At 42.5% G+C, this 15,742-nt stretch overlaps 1 protein-coding gene across 1 annotated transcript; it reads right to left on the bottom strand.

Moving 5' to 3' along the window:
• Nucleotides 1-12,403: 12,403 nt before the first annotated feature.
• On the bottom strand, nt 12,404-15,471 carry LOC134575244 (oocyte zinc finger protein XlCOF7.1-like). Its single transcript, XM_063434502.1, has 4 exons — nt 15,088-15,471; nt 14,441-14,581; nt 14,236-14,359; nt 12,404-14,050 (listed from the first exon to the last, which is right to left on the bottom strand). The coding sequence occupies exons 1-4, from the start codon at nt 15,184-15,186 to the stop codon at nt 12,801-12,803; spliced, it is 1,614 nt and encodes a 537-aa protein (XP_063290572.1). The 5' UTR covers nt 15,187-15,471; the 3' UTR covers nt 12,404-12,800.
• Between the last annotated feature and the right edge of the window lie 271 nt (nt 15,472-15,742).

The raw sequence follows: 15,742 nt of genomic DNA, 5'->3' as shown, positions 1-15,742 counted from the left end.
TGCTCTCTGGGGTACACACTGCCGCTGGGGAGGAAGGACGACCCCTTCAGCTCCCTGGGACTCACACTGCCGCTGGGGAGGAAGGACGACACCTTCAGCCCCCTGTAACACACACTGCCGCTGGGGAGGAAGGACGACCCCTTCAGCTCCCTGGGACTCACACTGCCGCTGGGGAGGAAGGACGACACCTTCAGCCCCCTGTAACACACACTGCCGCTGGGGAGGAAGGACGACACCTTCAGCTCCCTGTAACTCACACTGCCGCTGGGGAGGAAGGACGGCACCTTCAGCTCCCTGTAACGCACACTGCCGCTGGGGAGGAAGGACGACACCTTCAGCTCCCTGTAACACACACTGCCGCTGGGGATCTGGGCCGACTGCCCAACATCCCTGTAGGGCCGGTAGAGAGACCGTAGTCCCATCTCCACCTGCCATCTGTGGGTCTTGCCAGGACCAATCCGTGAGGCCCCTCAACATTTGTGAGTAAGGGCCACCTGCTTCCCCACCTGGCAACTCTGGCTGCTGCTGGAGTTCTGGGCCGGCTGCCCAGCATCCCGGTGGGCCCGGTGGAGAGACCTCGCTCCCATCTCTACCTGCCTGTTGTGGTTCCTCACAGGACCAGTCTATGAGGACCCCCACTTCGGGTTCCTCCCGCCGCCTCAGGGAAAGACGGCTAACCTCCTCGGATGCAGCCTCTACTCGACTGCTGTAACGCTCCTGCTCCTGAGCATACTTCCTCTCTTTCGCCAGCCTGAATTCTCGTCCCAGCCTTCTGTTTCGCTCGGCCATGACCTGGCTCCAGATCACCCGGCATGTCTCCATGGGTACATCATCCCCATACTCAGCCACTCGCTGCCTCACCTCGGCCAGCCAATCATCGCCAGAGCCTTCCATACTAGTCTGCTCCCAGGGGCGCTGCACGAGTGCTAGCGTTGCCCTCAATTTTTAAATCCAAATGGTGTCTCCGAGCTGCTTTACCTAGCACTAGGACGCCATCCCACCGCTTGCCACCAATGTAACGGATCGACGGGCACCCCAACTGGGTACCTCCGTTGAAGGATGCTCCTAGCGCTTCCTGAGGACTCCAAGCACTGCAGCAGACACCACAACCACTGAATCGGAGAAGCATATGAATGCTCTCAAGCATATGTATGCTGTAAACAGCCAAATAGGAAAAACCATATGAATAGGTTTACACTCCTAGCAGTCAAACCGGAAGATACAGTTTAATGCAGATTCCGCAGAACATATACAGGCTATATGAAAAATAATTACTGTATAATGTGTCCCCTGTTGTATAGTTTAAAACTACTGCACGATATCTTTGTGCACCAAATACCGGCGAGATGACACCGTGTAGAAAAGTCACAACAGTGTCTGTGAGTTAAAATGGCCGCCACCCATTGTTCTCACCATGTGCTTCATCCGTTGTTCTCACCATGTGCCTCTGATACATGAAATGGTGGCCACCCAGCAACTTCACAGTATGTCCCCAGATGGTTCTTAAAGGGCCAGTAGCAGCATAATAAAATACAATATGCCCAAATATTGCATTCAAAGGTACAAATTTACCAGGGGCCATAGTCAGCAGGTAGGAGGCGGGCAGCCAGGCCTCTCCAATGCCCAGTGGCGAGGCGGGTTCTGCCACAGGGGTTAACGCCGCCTAAGATGTTCCCTTCCCGAATACGAAGTCAGCTACCAAACACTCTTAAGTGCCGAACAGGAAAACACAAATAATCCCCCCAAGTATGAGACGAGGCTCTGTATTAAGGGTCAAGCAGGAACCTCAGCAGTCTGAGGGTTTATTGTCTTATATGCGATTTTTCCCACAAGGATATCACCCACGTGGTCTTGTGGAACAGCCAATCAAACACATTACCCGCCTCTCTATCCTGGAGATAATTGGAAAGTAATTCAATTATCTCCCAGGATAGAGGCAAAACTCCATTTTACACTTGGCAGTAAAAACAAATAAAAATATATAACATGAAAACTACCGAATGCACTAGGTACAATTAACGTATCCCCAGATAGCTTAGATCTGAGCGCAAATTATTACCGAATGGAGCTCAGATCACATGCATACAGTTCAATCGCCATGGAGCCAAAGTCTTTCACATAGTCTTTCGTTATACGAATGGGCTCCATGGCATAGCTATCTGGGGTAAGTCCATTTGGGCAGAAAAGTACCAAACGGGACGGCGTTTGTATGCTGGATAAACAGAAGAAGGGTGGTCGGCGGCTTCAGCAGTGTTCGTGAGAAATAGTGTCCGTTTTTTAGTTCCATGAAACCGTTGACGAACACCGCTGGGCATTCGTACGTCCAAGAATTATCTCCAGGTACAGAAAATATCTCCATTTACAGCAACAGTAAAAATACATAACTCCTATTATACTGAACAGAATCCCCCCCCCCCCCCCAATCCCCAGATAGCTAGGATCTGTGCGCTCAACATATCCGAACAGCGCTCAGATCCCACGAACAGAATAAAATTGCCATGGGGTTAAAGTTTAGCAAGGGCTGATGAGAGATTGAGGAGGGACAAAGCAGCCAGTTTCACTGGGACAACACCCTGCTGGAGGAACAATAGGCAGGAAAAAGGGGAGGGGAAGACGCACATTTTGGAAGTTAAGGGGCAGAAAAAGTGTTACAATCCAATATGTCCAAATAATGTTTTTAAAGGGCCATACACCCCAGGGCCATAGTCATAAGGCAATAGCCTGGCAATCAGGCTCCTCCAAAAGCCAGGGGCAAAGGGCAGTTAGTCACATAAAAAGCCAGTGACAAAAGGCAGTTTGTCACATGCTGTTTCTCCTCTGCGCCACTATTCAGCTCATCTATAAGCCTGAAGTCTTGCCTTGTCTCTAGCACTAGGGGGTTGGACTTTTCCTGTGACTGCTCCAGTCTCTCAGTCCACCTGAATAAAATGCCTAATCAGGTAGGTATAAAACACTGCCTCTCTCTGAGGGCAGTGTCAGTTCATTGACTCTGGTTCTGCTGTTTGGTTCCTGTTGTTTCATGTCTTGACCCAGTGTTCTTCAGAATGATTCCGGCTTCTGACCTTGGCTTGTTTATTCGATTTCTCTGACCTCTGGCTTCCCTTTACTTCGGCTTTCCATGACTGCTCTTCTGCTTGTCCTTGCCTGTACTGTGACTTGGAGTATATCCTTGCACAGCCCCCGTGCACAGACTCACAGGCCTGGTCACCTTGATCTGTCTTTATTTGCAAGGGTGAGCGTATATCTATGTATACCAAACTCCACATCAGGTAAGACCCTGACAGTAACCATTGAGGAACACCATAGTAAATAATTACCCAACTCTACTCTTCCAACCACCAGGCTCTTACTCCAATCCTGGAATGAACACAGGTGCTTAGCCACCACCACACAACCATGGTCCCTAGCAACACCGATACGATCGTTACAGGTATACAATGATCCTTTTAATCACAGTAAATGGCAGCACCACGGCCTAACACACATACACCAGCTATATACAGAGAAATGAATAAAACTGTTCCCAGAGCTACAGGAAGCATAATCGCTGCCATAGTCATTAACATTCCCATAGGAAAAATATAAATACAGTGTGATGATATTGATGTTACAAAGTTTTGGAGTCCAGTAGCCAGATCAGCAATGTTTTCTGCCAGAGGTAGCCACTCGTTACCCAGGTAGTTGAGCCCCTGAGACTTGAGTGGCCGTCTGGTCTTAAGCAGAGATGAGAGACTGGAACAGATAATCGTAGTGAGGCAAGCCGTGGTCAGTGGGAAGGAGAAGCAGCAAAGTCAAAACAGTCCAAATTCAGCAACAGGTAGGAGAAACAGGAACAAGCTTGATTAGAGAGTGCAGGAACCACAATAATCTGGCAAAGGTACAGAGACCGGAAGTGCCTTATAGAGGCCAAGAACCAGACACATGACCAGACACAGCTGAAGAGAGTTGGCACTGATATCATTGCTTGTAGAGTCAAGGTTATCAGATCTCAGGTAAATTTGCAAAAGGCAGGCTGGTGTACTGATAAGGAAGAGGTTTAGCAGCATGTAAACCAGGGTTCGAAACCCAACACAGTCAGTTCCTCACATACAGAGTCTAAGTGTGCAACCCAAATATTAACCAAGTTACTCTCTACCTCTCTACCCATACAAAAGCAAATAACATACATAAACAATAGGTGGAGTATCGTTGGTTCTTGGGTACAGAATGCAAAATGATGTACAAGGGTAAGCCCTCAACCCCTCTGTTCCTGTGTGTCCAACTTGTCTGGTTCCAACTACATGTCTGTTCGTCCACCCATCGTAAAGCGCTGCGGAATTTGATGGCGCTATATAAATAACATAATAATAATATAGGTGAGATCTTTATTTATATTTATTTTTAATTTGTATTTCATTAAAAGATGATTTTTTTTAACCTCCACACTGCCTGAGTTGATCTTTTGAAGCAGATAAAGGACGGAACAACAGTCACCACACTTGTAGGGAGTGGGATCCCTCACAACTATGCCACAGGTGTTAATATTGAGCCATATTCATCTGAGTACCTAATCACGAAACTGCTATTTAGTTACCCATGCACTTTATGATGTTGCACTAGGTGCTTGTCAATATTTTTGTTTTCACAGTGCATTTTACTGTACCCTTGTACATCATTTTACATTCTGTACCCATTAACATTCCCATACCTACAACTGAAAACACTGTTAAAGGGAACTCAAGTCCACACTCACGAGCAAAAAGTTAATCTTGGGCTAACCCCTTTCGAAAAAATGTGTATGAACAGGACCCGACATCAGAAAACCCTATCAATTTGCTACAAACACATAACAGCACACAAAACAGAGCCGCCCTGGGGGTTCATGAGAGACTTGTTTAGCTCATGACCAAGGTCTGCATGCCAAATGGACCCAAATCTTTGCAGCACAAAAAGGCCTTACTACATGCGCAATGCATATGTGTCAGGGTTTCTTTGCTGTTTTAAACAGCAACCCTTCCTTTTTCTGTGTCTGAGTTTTCAGCTGATATTAACGATCAGCTCCTTCAGTATGTTGCCACGGTTAATCACCTGATAGTAGTAACCAGCCCTGCTGCTAATCAGTGCAGCCTATTTAAGCAGCAAATCCCAGTACCTCCTTGCCCTTGCGTGGTTTCCTGTTCCCCAGAAGTCTCCTTGTTCCTGTGTGTTCCTGACTTCGCTGCTCTCAGTTCTCCTGATCCTGGCTCGTCTGACTGCCCGCTTTGGTGCCTGACCCCTGCTTGCCTCCTGGACTTTGCTTTTGGTTATTACTTTATTTTCTATTTATTACCGTAATAAAGGTGTTTTTGCATCTAGTTCTGTCTCTGTCTGGTTCCTAGTCCCTAACAATATGGAGGTGTCCCGGAAAATCATGTACCAATGGTACATGGCACCGGCCATGCTAGCTAAAATATACCCAAGTGTCAGTAGCCAATATTGGAGATGCCAATAGCCCACAGCTCTAGGGACGATGTTACATATGTGGTGGACGTGTCCAGAGGTAGAGAAACTATGGGTAAAAGTTGCAACACTGATAAAAGAAGCAACAGGGCTCATAGTAGAACACACTATAGAGAGATTCCTCCTTAAAAATGGCTCCCTAAGTACATACTAAGGGCAATCCAAAAGATAATATACCTAGTACTCACAGCGATGTCCACACTGATTGCGAAAAACTGGAAATCCAACCCACTACCAACCATCAGAGAAATGTACTGTGTTTTTGTTTTTTGCCTCCTGCACCTGGACTCCAACTCCTGGTAAACTGCGATATATATTCCGCTGCCTTGACTTCTGCTTCTAGTCTGACACTACCTTTGGATTTCCCCTTTATCTGTACTGTGTTTTTGGTTTTTGCCTCCTCCTTGTGCCATCTCTTGCAACTGGGCTCCAACTCCTGTTAAACTGTTACAATGTGTGTCAGTGAGCTTGTGTGTATGCGTGTCTGTGTGTATGTGTGTCAGTAAGCATGTGTGTATTCATGTCTGTGTGTCAGTGAGCATGTGTGTATGTATGTCTGTATGTATGTGTCAGTTAGCTTGTGCGTATGTATTTCTGTGTGTGTCAGTGAGTGTGTATGTATGTTTGTATGTCTGTGCGTATTTGTGTCCATTGGCATGTGTGTATGTATGCATGTCTGTGTATATGTGTGTCAGTGAGCATGTATGTATGTGTGTCAGTGAGCATGTGTGTATTCATGTCTGTGTGTGTGTCAGTGAGCTTGTGCGTATGTATGTCTGTGTGTGTGTATGTGTGTCAGTGAGCTTGTGTGTATGTGAGCTTCTGTGTAGTAACCTTGTGTGTAGTCACCTTCTGTCTGTGTGAATGTGTGTTAGTGAGTTTGTTTGTAGAGACTTTGTGCGTAGCCTGTCCCCCACACACTCCACAGCCTTCCAACACACTGCCCCCACACTGTCACGTTCCTACACACTCACATTCCAACACACTGCACCCCTATACTGTCACCTTCCTACACATATTGTCACCCCTTCCAGGACAAAGGTAAGAGACAGGGAGGGGGAGATAAGCCCATTTTAATGTAAACTTATCCAGCACTACACACACTACATCCCTATCACCCCACACTATGCTCCCTACATCAGGTCTGTCTCCTAAATTGCTATAAAAAAAATATTTTGAAATCAGGCACCACTAGGGGCAGTATCCATTCTATGGTTTCCTTAAAGGGAAACTCCAGTGCCAGGAAAACGATCCGTTTTCCTGGCACTGGAGGGTCCCTCTTCCTCCCACCCCCCAATCCCCAGTTGCTGAAGGGGTGAAAACCCCTTCAGTCACTTACCTCAGGCAGCGACATGTCCCACGTCGCTGCCTGCTCCTCCCCCGCCGCTCCACCTTCTTCCTTTGTCGGCCGGTGGGAGACTGATCCCGCCCACCGGCTGAGGAGACCTAATGCGCATGCGCGGTAATGCCGCGCATGCGCATTAGCGCACCCCATAGGAAAGCATTGAAAATTAATTTCAATGCTTCCCTATGGGGAATAGAGCGACGCTCTAGCACAGATAATCTGTGCTAGGGACCAGGAAGTTCCCTCTAGTGGCTGTCTACTAGAGGAGGACTTAACCCTGCAAGGTAATTATTGCAGTTTATAAGAAACTGCAATAATTACACGTGCAGGGTTAAGGGTAGTGGGAGTTGGCACCCAGACCACTCCAATGGGCAGAAGTGGTCTGGGTGCCTGGAGTGTCCCTTTAAGCCATGTGCTTCTGGCAGTGACATCACAGGCCAGCCTACTCTAGGGATATTACTTCCCAGAAAGCATCCCACTGTAAATAAACAAACAGATGTAAGAGGGAATGCCAGTCTCTCTTCCTCTCTCCTTGGCTGCCTATCATCAGCTGGGGCCTGTGTTAGATTGTTCGTGTTTTGTATTGTACTGTAATTCATATAGCCCGTTACTTTGCATTTTACTGTAATTCATTCCTGTTACTTGCTATAATTATTATATTAAATAGACATTTAATATTACAATGTTTTGTGCATTGTCTATCCACATATTCGACCATAATACCAAGAACTATAACAAAAAAATCTTAATGGTGTTACTTATTGCTTCATTATTGTGTATTAATAAAAAGGTAAATATTCATCTCTAAGCCATGGCCACAACATTGCTTTATGACCTAAATCATTATATAAAATCCCTACAGCTGCAATGGGCCGTCGCTGATTAAACTGACACAGAAAGTCTGGGAGGGCTTGCACAGGCTGCAGATAAGAGAATGCATGAAAGTTTTCATTGGGGTATATCTACTAAAAAGTGATATTTTACATTTTGTATTTGGTTAGTGCAGGGGTCCTCAAACTCCGGCCCCCCCAGATGTTGCTGAACTACAACTCCCATGATTCTTTGAATTACATAGATAGCCAGAGAATCATGGGAGTTGTAGTTCAGCAACATCTGGGGGGGGTTAGTGGAATGTCCCATTAGTACAAAATACTACAGACGTAAGAGTCATAAGAGGAATTAACGATTGTTTTCCTGTTTTTGTTTTCAGAAAATTAAAACAAAAAAATGGAGCATTGTAATGTTTTCTTTTTGAATCTTTTATGAAAGACTTATGAGACTTTATCTTACGGTTCCAATCACTAATCCCTGTACACATCCTGGAATACCATTCAGATACCAATATGATTTTTTTACCAAAGTTATAATTCAAAGCGAATCTCAAATTCAAAGGAAAAATAGCCCAGCTGGAAACATTCTCAAAGTCATATATGCTTCGGGGTGGGCTACTTTGACCTTAAATTTTACATTCACCTTGAATTCACACTTTAGTGAATAACCATGTAAGAAAATACTGAGGGTGCAATTCTCAAATAAAAAGAGAAATATGCATTTCTGTTTCTAGTGGGTGCTGCAGGAAACCATTTCCTTTCATTTTGCTTGTGGGCTCCATCATGTTGATATAGTTAATGGAATAGTTTTTGTCCTTTCAGCTAGGCCCTAGAGGGACACTATAGACACCCAGACTACTACATCTCAATGAAGTGGTCTAGGTGCATTGCCCCGGTCATGTTAACCCTGCATGTTTCTATTGCTGTTAATTGCAGGGCTAAACACACCTCTATCCGACAATCACTAAAGGCGATCTTGCTGTGAGAACCCAGTCAGACTGTGTTCTCACACATCACCTCCTCCGAATGCTACCCTCATACCCAATGCTTCTCTATGAAAAGCATTGGATTGGACTAGAAGATGGAGAAGCATCACGTTCGAAGAGGAGCGGACAGCTAAAATGAGAGAATCACAGTGCTGGAAAAGGGTAAGGAAAAAACGGTCATGAATCTGAATCTAAACATTTCACACCACTGGATGCTTTGGTGCCTACATCTTTATCTCCAGTTAAGCCCTTGAGCATTGCTTGAGTGCCCTCCTGGTGCATGGGATCAGTGTGGAGGTGGTGTTTATTCCTGCTTTACACCCATTTTCACACGGATTCCGTCTCTTTCAATTTTTGGGCGGGACCTCCTACATACCTCTAAAGGACTTCAGCGAGCTTAAAGGGACTCTATAGTCTACATATAAAAGCAAGAAAGACAGGTCCCCCAGCCTTCCTTCTTGCTTTTATATGTACTTTCATTCATTAAAAATCATTTTCAATGCTGTTTTATATTAAAAACTTACCTCTGTTCCAGCGCCGAGCTCCCAGCCAGGCCGCGCCCCCTTTTTCGTCAAAATGACGAAATTGCGGGGCCCAATAGGACGCTTCTCTGAAAGAAGCGTCATTGCTCCCTTGTGCGCATGCGCAACTTCGCCGCACATGCGCACAGACTTCAGAGGGCGGCATTCATGCCGCCCTCTTAAGTCCTGAGCGCACTACCGCGCAAGTGACTGACAGCTCAGCTCGCGGTCTTTGCCCGCCCCCTCTCCTCTCTGACAGGCTGGAGAGAAAAGGCGTGCACACAGTGCCTTCTCTCTCCTGCACACGTCAGACGTATCTTAATACGTCTGACGTGTACAGGGCCTTTTTAGGGCCCTGCATGATAGGATGTCCCTCTGGTGGCCGTCTGAGTGACGGCCACTGGAGGTATTCCTATCAATCAATGTAAACACTGTATTTTCTCTGAAAATACAGTGTTTACATTCGATTGCCTGCAGGGAGCTATAGATCTCACCTGAACAAATACATTAAGCTGTAGTTGTTCAGGTGACTATAGTGTCCCTTTAAGTCTGGAGTGTCCCTCTGGTGGAAATGAGTGCTCTCTCTCTCTCTCTCTCTCTCTCTCTGTTTGGTGTTATGAATCACTAGGAAGATTAGGAGATGAAATAATATTCTTAGTTTATGTTGGTGGTTTATTTGGATTCCTCACACTTTTTAACATAATCCTAATTATTTATATAGCGATGACATATTTCCAACTCTGTGTAATAGGTAAAAACAACACAAACTATTAAATCTAACAAAACATGTTTGACATACAGGAACAGTAGGCGAAGAGCCCACATGAGCTAAATAAAAAAAAAATAGTTTTCTAATAAACTGTAATAAGCTTTACCACATATAAAGTAAATAAAAAATAAGCCAGTTTTATTTCAAGCATAATTATTCTAGACATAAGAAGAAAAGAAAAATGGGACTAAGGGATCAGAACAAACAAAATCCCAAGGTCCAAGGATAGGACTATGTGGGTATAGACTGGCATGTACCCAAGTTATATAGAAGAAAAAAGTTACCTCGGAGTATTAGAGGGGATGGAAGGCATAGAGCCGTTCCTCTCCAAATCTCCCTGGAGTTTTACCCACAATAGTAATATTAACTCGTCAGGCCCAGGAGTTCTAGACATACTGCATTTTATGTTCCCAATGTAACAAAATGACTACATACAGAAAACTAAAAAAAAATGGGTTTTTTTCATTGCATCAAAATTTACAGAAATGTTACATCTCTAGGGCTCAGCTTAAGAGCAACAATTTGGGGTGTAAACTGGAGACAGTCACTAGTCCCTGGCTGAATCTTCAAGAATGCCAAGGTTGGAGGCCGATAAAGTGCAATCCATGGTGCTCCCCTATCTGTTGGGAGTATCCACACAGTATCCTGGCTACAGTGTTTTTAGATTTCACTAGGACTAAGTTACGCTGCCTAGAGAAATTGGCTATCCAAGAGACTAAATTCGTACAGAGACTAAATGTGTGGCAAAAGTATTTCAGTTGGTAACTCCACATTTGAAGCATGGTGCACTAAAGACATCTGAGTAAGCAGTTTTGGTTAAACCGATTTACGATCAGTAAATGTCAAATACCGTGTTGATCCCCGTCGCATGGCTTTATATAGTTGATTATTGGCTAGGACATGATTCAAGACCACTAATAATTATATGCAAAAGGGTAATAAGCGCTCTCTTCTCAAGGGTGAGCAGCAGTTCACCAACAAGGTGTTCCCTCTACCTTGTGATAAATGGACAGATAAAATAGAAAGGTGAACAGCACTAAAGATCAGAAATTGTACAAACGTTTAGTAGAAATACTGGCCAGCGGAGTAACTTAAAAAAAAAGGAGAAACAAAGATACAAATAATGGTACAGTATGTATGAACGATATAATTCCACAAGAACAAAGGTGTTATATTCACACTCACACTTTGAGGAGCTATATCAGCTCGGTGTTAAGAGCTTGGACGGAATAATCCCCGTCTATGGATTTCTTGAGGTTCCGGATCGTTGGTGAGTTTATAGGTGTAAGTATTCGTTATATGAAAAACAAGAGTAAAATACGCCACATGGTCTAGTACGTAAATATAAAATATTGTAGTAAGAGTAGATGATCCTACTTACATATACTAGAGCAACGACCTGCTCTAGTTTGGAGAATTTCAGGTGGAATAATCCCCACCTCGGGATATAGTGGACCCAGGTATAGCAGCAAAGCAGTATTAAATAGGAAGGAGGACAAAAAAAAATGACTGGATGGTTTAAAAATTATATATACTTTAATACAATAAGTAAAAAGTGAATAATACACTATAAAACCAGTCCTGTATAAAAGTCCAAAATTCTTCCTCTCTTCTACTAATAATTATAGATGTTTCTGAAGATGTATGCATTGTTGTCTATATTACTAACTCATGATGGTAAGTCTATTTAGACCCTCTACATAACAAGCTGTGTCATATACATGAACTGTGATCCTCATCTAAAAGTAGTCTTCATTTGTTTTATATATATATACTGCTCGGCTGTACGACAAATATCCAAAATAAAAAAAGAAATAAAAGAAACTAGAGGAACACTTCGAGCAGTAACGTTTTAGATTTAATTTACAGACCACAACATATAAAACACAAACACTAAACAACTGGTTTTCTTTTTTTGTTTCTCATTACATTGATTACATGGGCTACCACAAATTATTCATAAATGCTATATTTACTGTAATCTGAACCTACTGTGTAAGCAACAGGGAAGAGACCTAGAACTAATCAGTAGTAATATGAATTAAACACTGTACCCATGTAAATAAATGAAACACTATATAAGCTAGGGGAAGAATCCTGTAGGATTAATCACAACTTGCCAAAGTAGTGGTAGTTTGAATTATAACATTGTCTAAAGGAACCCCAATCTTAAGAACAAAACATATCATTTCCTACCCATTAACATATCAAGAAATATAAAAAGTGCTAAACTCGTCCAGGCTTCTTGTTTATTTATGTATTTATTTATTCTTTTACTAAATTGAGAATTGAAAGTGAACTTTAAATTTAAGTTTAAAATAGCCAAATTGCTAAATTTTACAAGTTAGCCATGCCTTCACTTTGGCTAGACTGGGCTTTGGCTTGAAATTGACTTTTAGTTCTCACTTTAGTATATAAACCCGATGAAAGTCTAAAATATTATTTAATAACAGAAAATCTAAAGTACATCTAGAAGAATGTTAAAAACAAAATACATTAGCCATAAAAAAAAACACCTACAAATACACCATCTATTTACAAGAAATTGTAGATATGTGAAGAGGGCCTCTGCAAATTTGAGTTGGGGAAGATGTCTGAGTGATAGTCTTTAAATAGTATGTTTCTTGCCCTAATGGACCTGTATCCCAGTTAAGCATGTATTCACTGTGAAACGGTTTCATATTTTGAAATGCTCAGATAGAGTGTAACTGAAAATCACAGGGGCCTGACTGACCGCTCTAAAGGGACATGCTTAAAGCTGTACTCATTTTTAAAAATGATAGAGTTTCTTAGCCATTATCAAATCTGAGAGGGGGAGCAGCATGCTCAACTTACCAATAGTTATGGTCTTGCGTTTTTAGATAACACAAACTAGGGCATCAAAAATGTTCCTCTTGTGTGCGTTCTCTGATGTCTAACAAGATGTGAGTTACAGCTAAAACATTTTCCACATTCAGAGCATGAGTAAGGCTTCTCTCCTGTGTGAGTTCTCAGATGTTTAACAAGACTTGAGTGCAAGCTAAAACATTTCCCACAATCAGAACAAGAGAAAGGTTTCTCTCCAGTGTGAGTTCTCTGATGTATAACAAGATCTGATTGTTGACTAAAACATTTTCCACACTCAAAACATGAGTAAGGTTTTTTTCCTGAGTGAGATCTCTGATGTTTAACAAGACTTGAGTTGTGGCTAAAACATTTCCCACATTCAGAACATGAGTAAGGTTTCTCTCCTGAGTGAGTTCTTTTATGTATAGCAAGATATGATTTAGTAATAAAACCCTTCCCACATTCTAAACATAAATGAGGTTTCTCTCCCGAGTGAGTTCTCTTATGTAAAATAAGCTTTGATTTAGTGATAAAACCTTTCTCACAGTCCGAACATGAGAAACGTTTCTCTTCTATGTGAGATACCTGTTGTCCAGCAAGATCTGGTTGCGGATTATACATTTCCCCATGGTCAGTATTTGAGTAAAGTATTTGATTTGTGTTACATTTCTGATGTCCAACAAGCAATGACTTGAAAGCAAAGCATTTTTCACAGTGATTTGAGGATGGTTCTTCATTATCAGTAAAAACACATTTTCTATGTGTATGTTTCATGGACATGTAAATGCTGGTTAAATTTGCTTGTTCATGTGATGCCAATGCCTCCTTCCTATGAGTAAATGGACACACTGTCCGTGTCTTTTCTGTGACTGTATGAATGGCAGTGTCTGTAAGATTTCCTTCTTCACACAACACGGATTCATCCTTAATATGAATAGATGGACATTCTACTGTTGTATGTTCTGTCGGCGTATGTACGCCGGTGAGATTTCTTGGTTCACACAAGTCTGGTTCCTCCTTAATATGAGTAGGTGGATATTCTGTTTCAGTTTGTGCTGTGGGTGTATTAATATCTGTTTCATTTCTGTCTTCACGTGAGGCTGATTCCCCTTTAATGTGAGCTAGATTGTCTGTCTCTATACTAGTGTTTGCTACATTTTCTTCTTCGCATGAATCTACTGCTTTAGTTGCATTTTGAAAACAATTGTTGAGTTTAGAGTTTGACAAGTTGTCTCCCGGGTAATTCTCAAACTCCTCTTCTTTGCTAATAAAGTTTTGTGTAATCTTGAATAAACCTGGAACAAATACACAAAGATTACAACTGGGGAGATTCATTGCAGAATTACATAGTATTTCCCACACAATATATTGCCTGGTGTTTACTACAAATATTGTATATTGCGTGTTTGGAGGAAAGTATAGGATGCTTAATCACCAGTTGCCTAAGAGTAAACAAGGTGGTAATTACATCTCCTCTTACCCTTTGAGCTGAAGGCCTGGTGGTTCTCCATTATCGTGTCCTTGTAGAGATCCTTGTGTCCTTCTAAATACTCCCATTCCTCCATGGAGAAATAGACAGTGGAATCCTCACACCTTATAGAAACCTGACAGACACAGTAATATAGTCACCATCTAGACAGATCCCTTGGTTTTACTCTATGATGTCCCATTCCCAGCAGCCTCACCTCTCCAGTCAGAAGGTGGATGATCTGACTGGTCAGTTCCAGGATCTTCTGCTCATTGTTTCTCTCATGGATTAGTGAGTGAGGTAGAGGCACAGGGCTGAGACAGGTATGGTCACTGGACTTCTTCACAACAATGTAATCCTACATATTATAGAAATACTCTTAAATATAAATGGGGAGTCAAGCGATACAATAATAAATACAGTAAGTGCAAACAGGTTTATATAGGGCTATAGTGCATCCAATGAAGGGGTAATTTATATGTACTAAATCAGATCCTGCTCTGTTTACATAAAGGTCAGACAGCGATACTCGCACTGAGCTATATTCACTAAGGCTATAAACACACAGGGGAAAGGGGACATTAGCGGTGAAATTCCAACTTCTAGGCGGACAGGCCACCACAGGTGGCATGTGGGGACTCTAATTTTAATAACTATGTTGGGGGTCAGGTCTATTAAATTAATAATAAATGGGGGGCAAATGTCACCAACCTATTTTTACCCATGATGGGTAGGGGCTATTAAATATACAAAGGAGATGCCATTGTCCATTCCCCAATTTCTTTTTACTAATGTCTCCTCATGTCCCTTACATGCATTAAATAGCATCTCATAACAATAGAAATGTTGTGCCAAAGCCATCACCTCTCCAGTCAGCAGGCAGATGATGTCCAGGGCAAAATGCAATACCCTTTCATTTACTATGTGTTTGTCCATCATCAATGTGTAAGTCAGATGGCTCATACAATATTCTTTCCTTTGTAGAGTTATTTAACCTTTAGACAAGCTCTGTGAAGGAGAAATGCACTGTGAATTACACACATTTACTGCTCTACAAAAGAGACAAGAATTCACTGGCTGAGAAAAACGAAAGATTCTCTAGTAAGCGAGACATGACATCAGTCATGCTCAGACATCTATCTTTACAGAATGACATGGGTATACATGACACACCTGACACTGCATAATGCATGAGAACTGCATTTCATTTAAAATTCAAACAGCTTTAAATCTGATTGGGGTTAAAGGAACAAACAGTGTAGGAATGATCGGCAATGTCAGACACAGGCAGGAGGGAGATGAGGATTGAAAAAAATAGTACTCTGAATTAGGACAAACAAATGTATTCCGATGTATTCATGGGCTGTGTACACACTGTAATAGCTAAAAAATAAAAAACACTTGGTTTAGTTTTAACCTTGTTCCCGTTTTTTTATATTTTTAGGGTTACTTACTAAAATCACAACATTTTCATCAATTAAATCTGCCAAGCTGTGCTGGAGATCTTTTACTAATCAGC

The sequence above is a fragment of the Pelobates fuscus genome, chromosome 10 (genome assembly GCF_036172605.1).
Source record: "Pelobates fuscus isolate aPelFus1 chromosome 10, aPelFus1.pri, whole genome shotgun sequence".
Lineage (NCBI taxonomy): Eukaryota > Metazoa > Chordata > Amphibia > Anura > Pelobatidae > Pelobates > Pelobates fuscus.
Note: the sequence above shows the minus strand (reverse complement) of the source record. Positions and strands in the feature narration are given on the sequence as shown.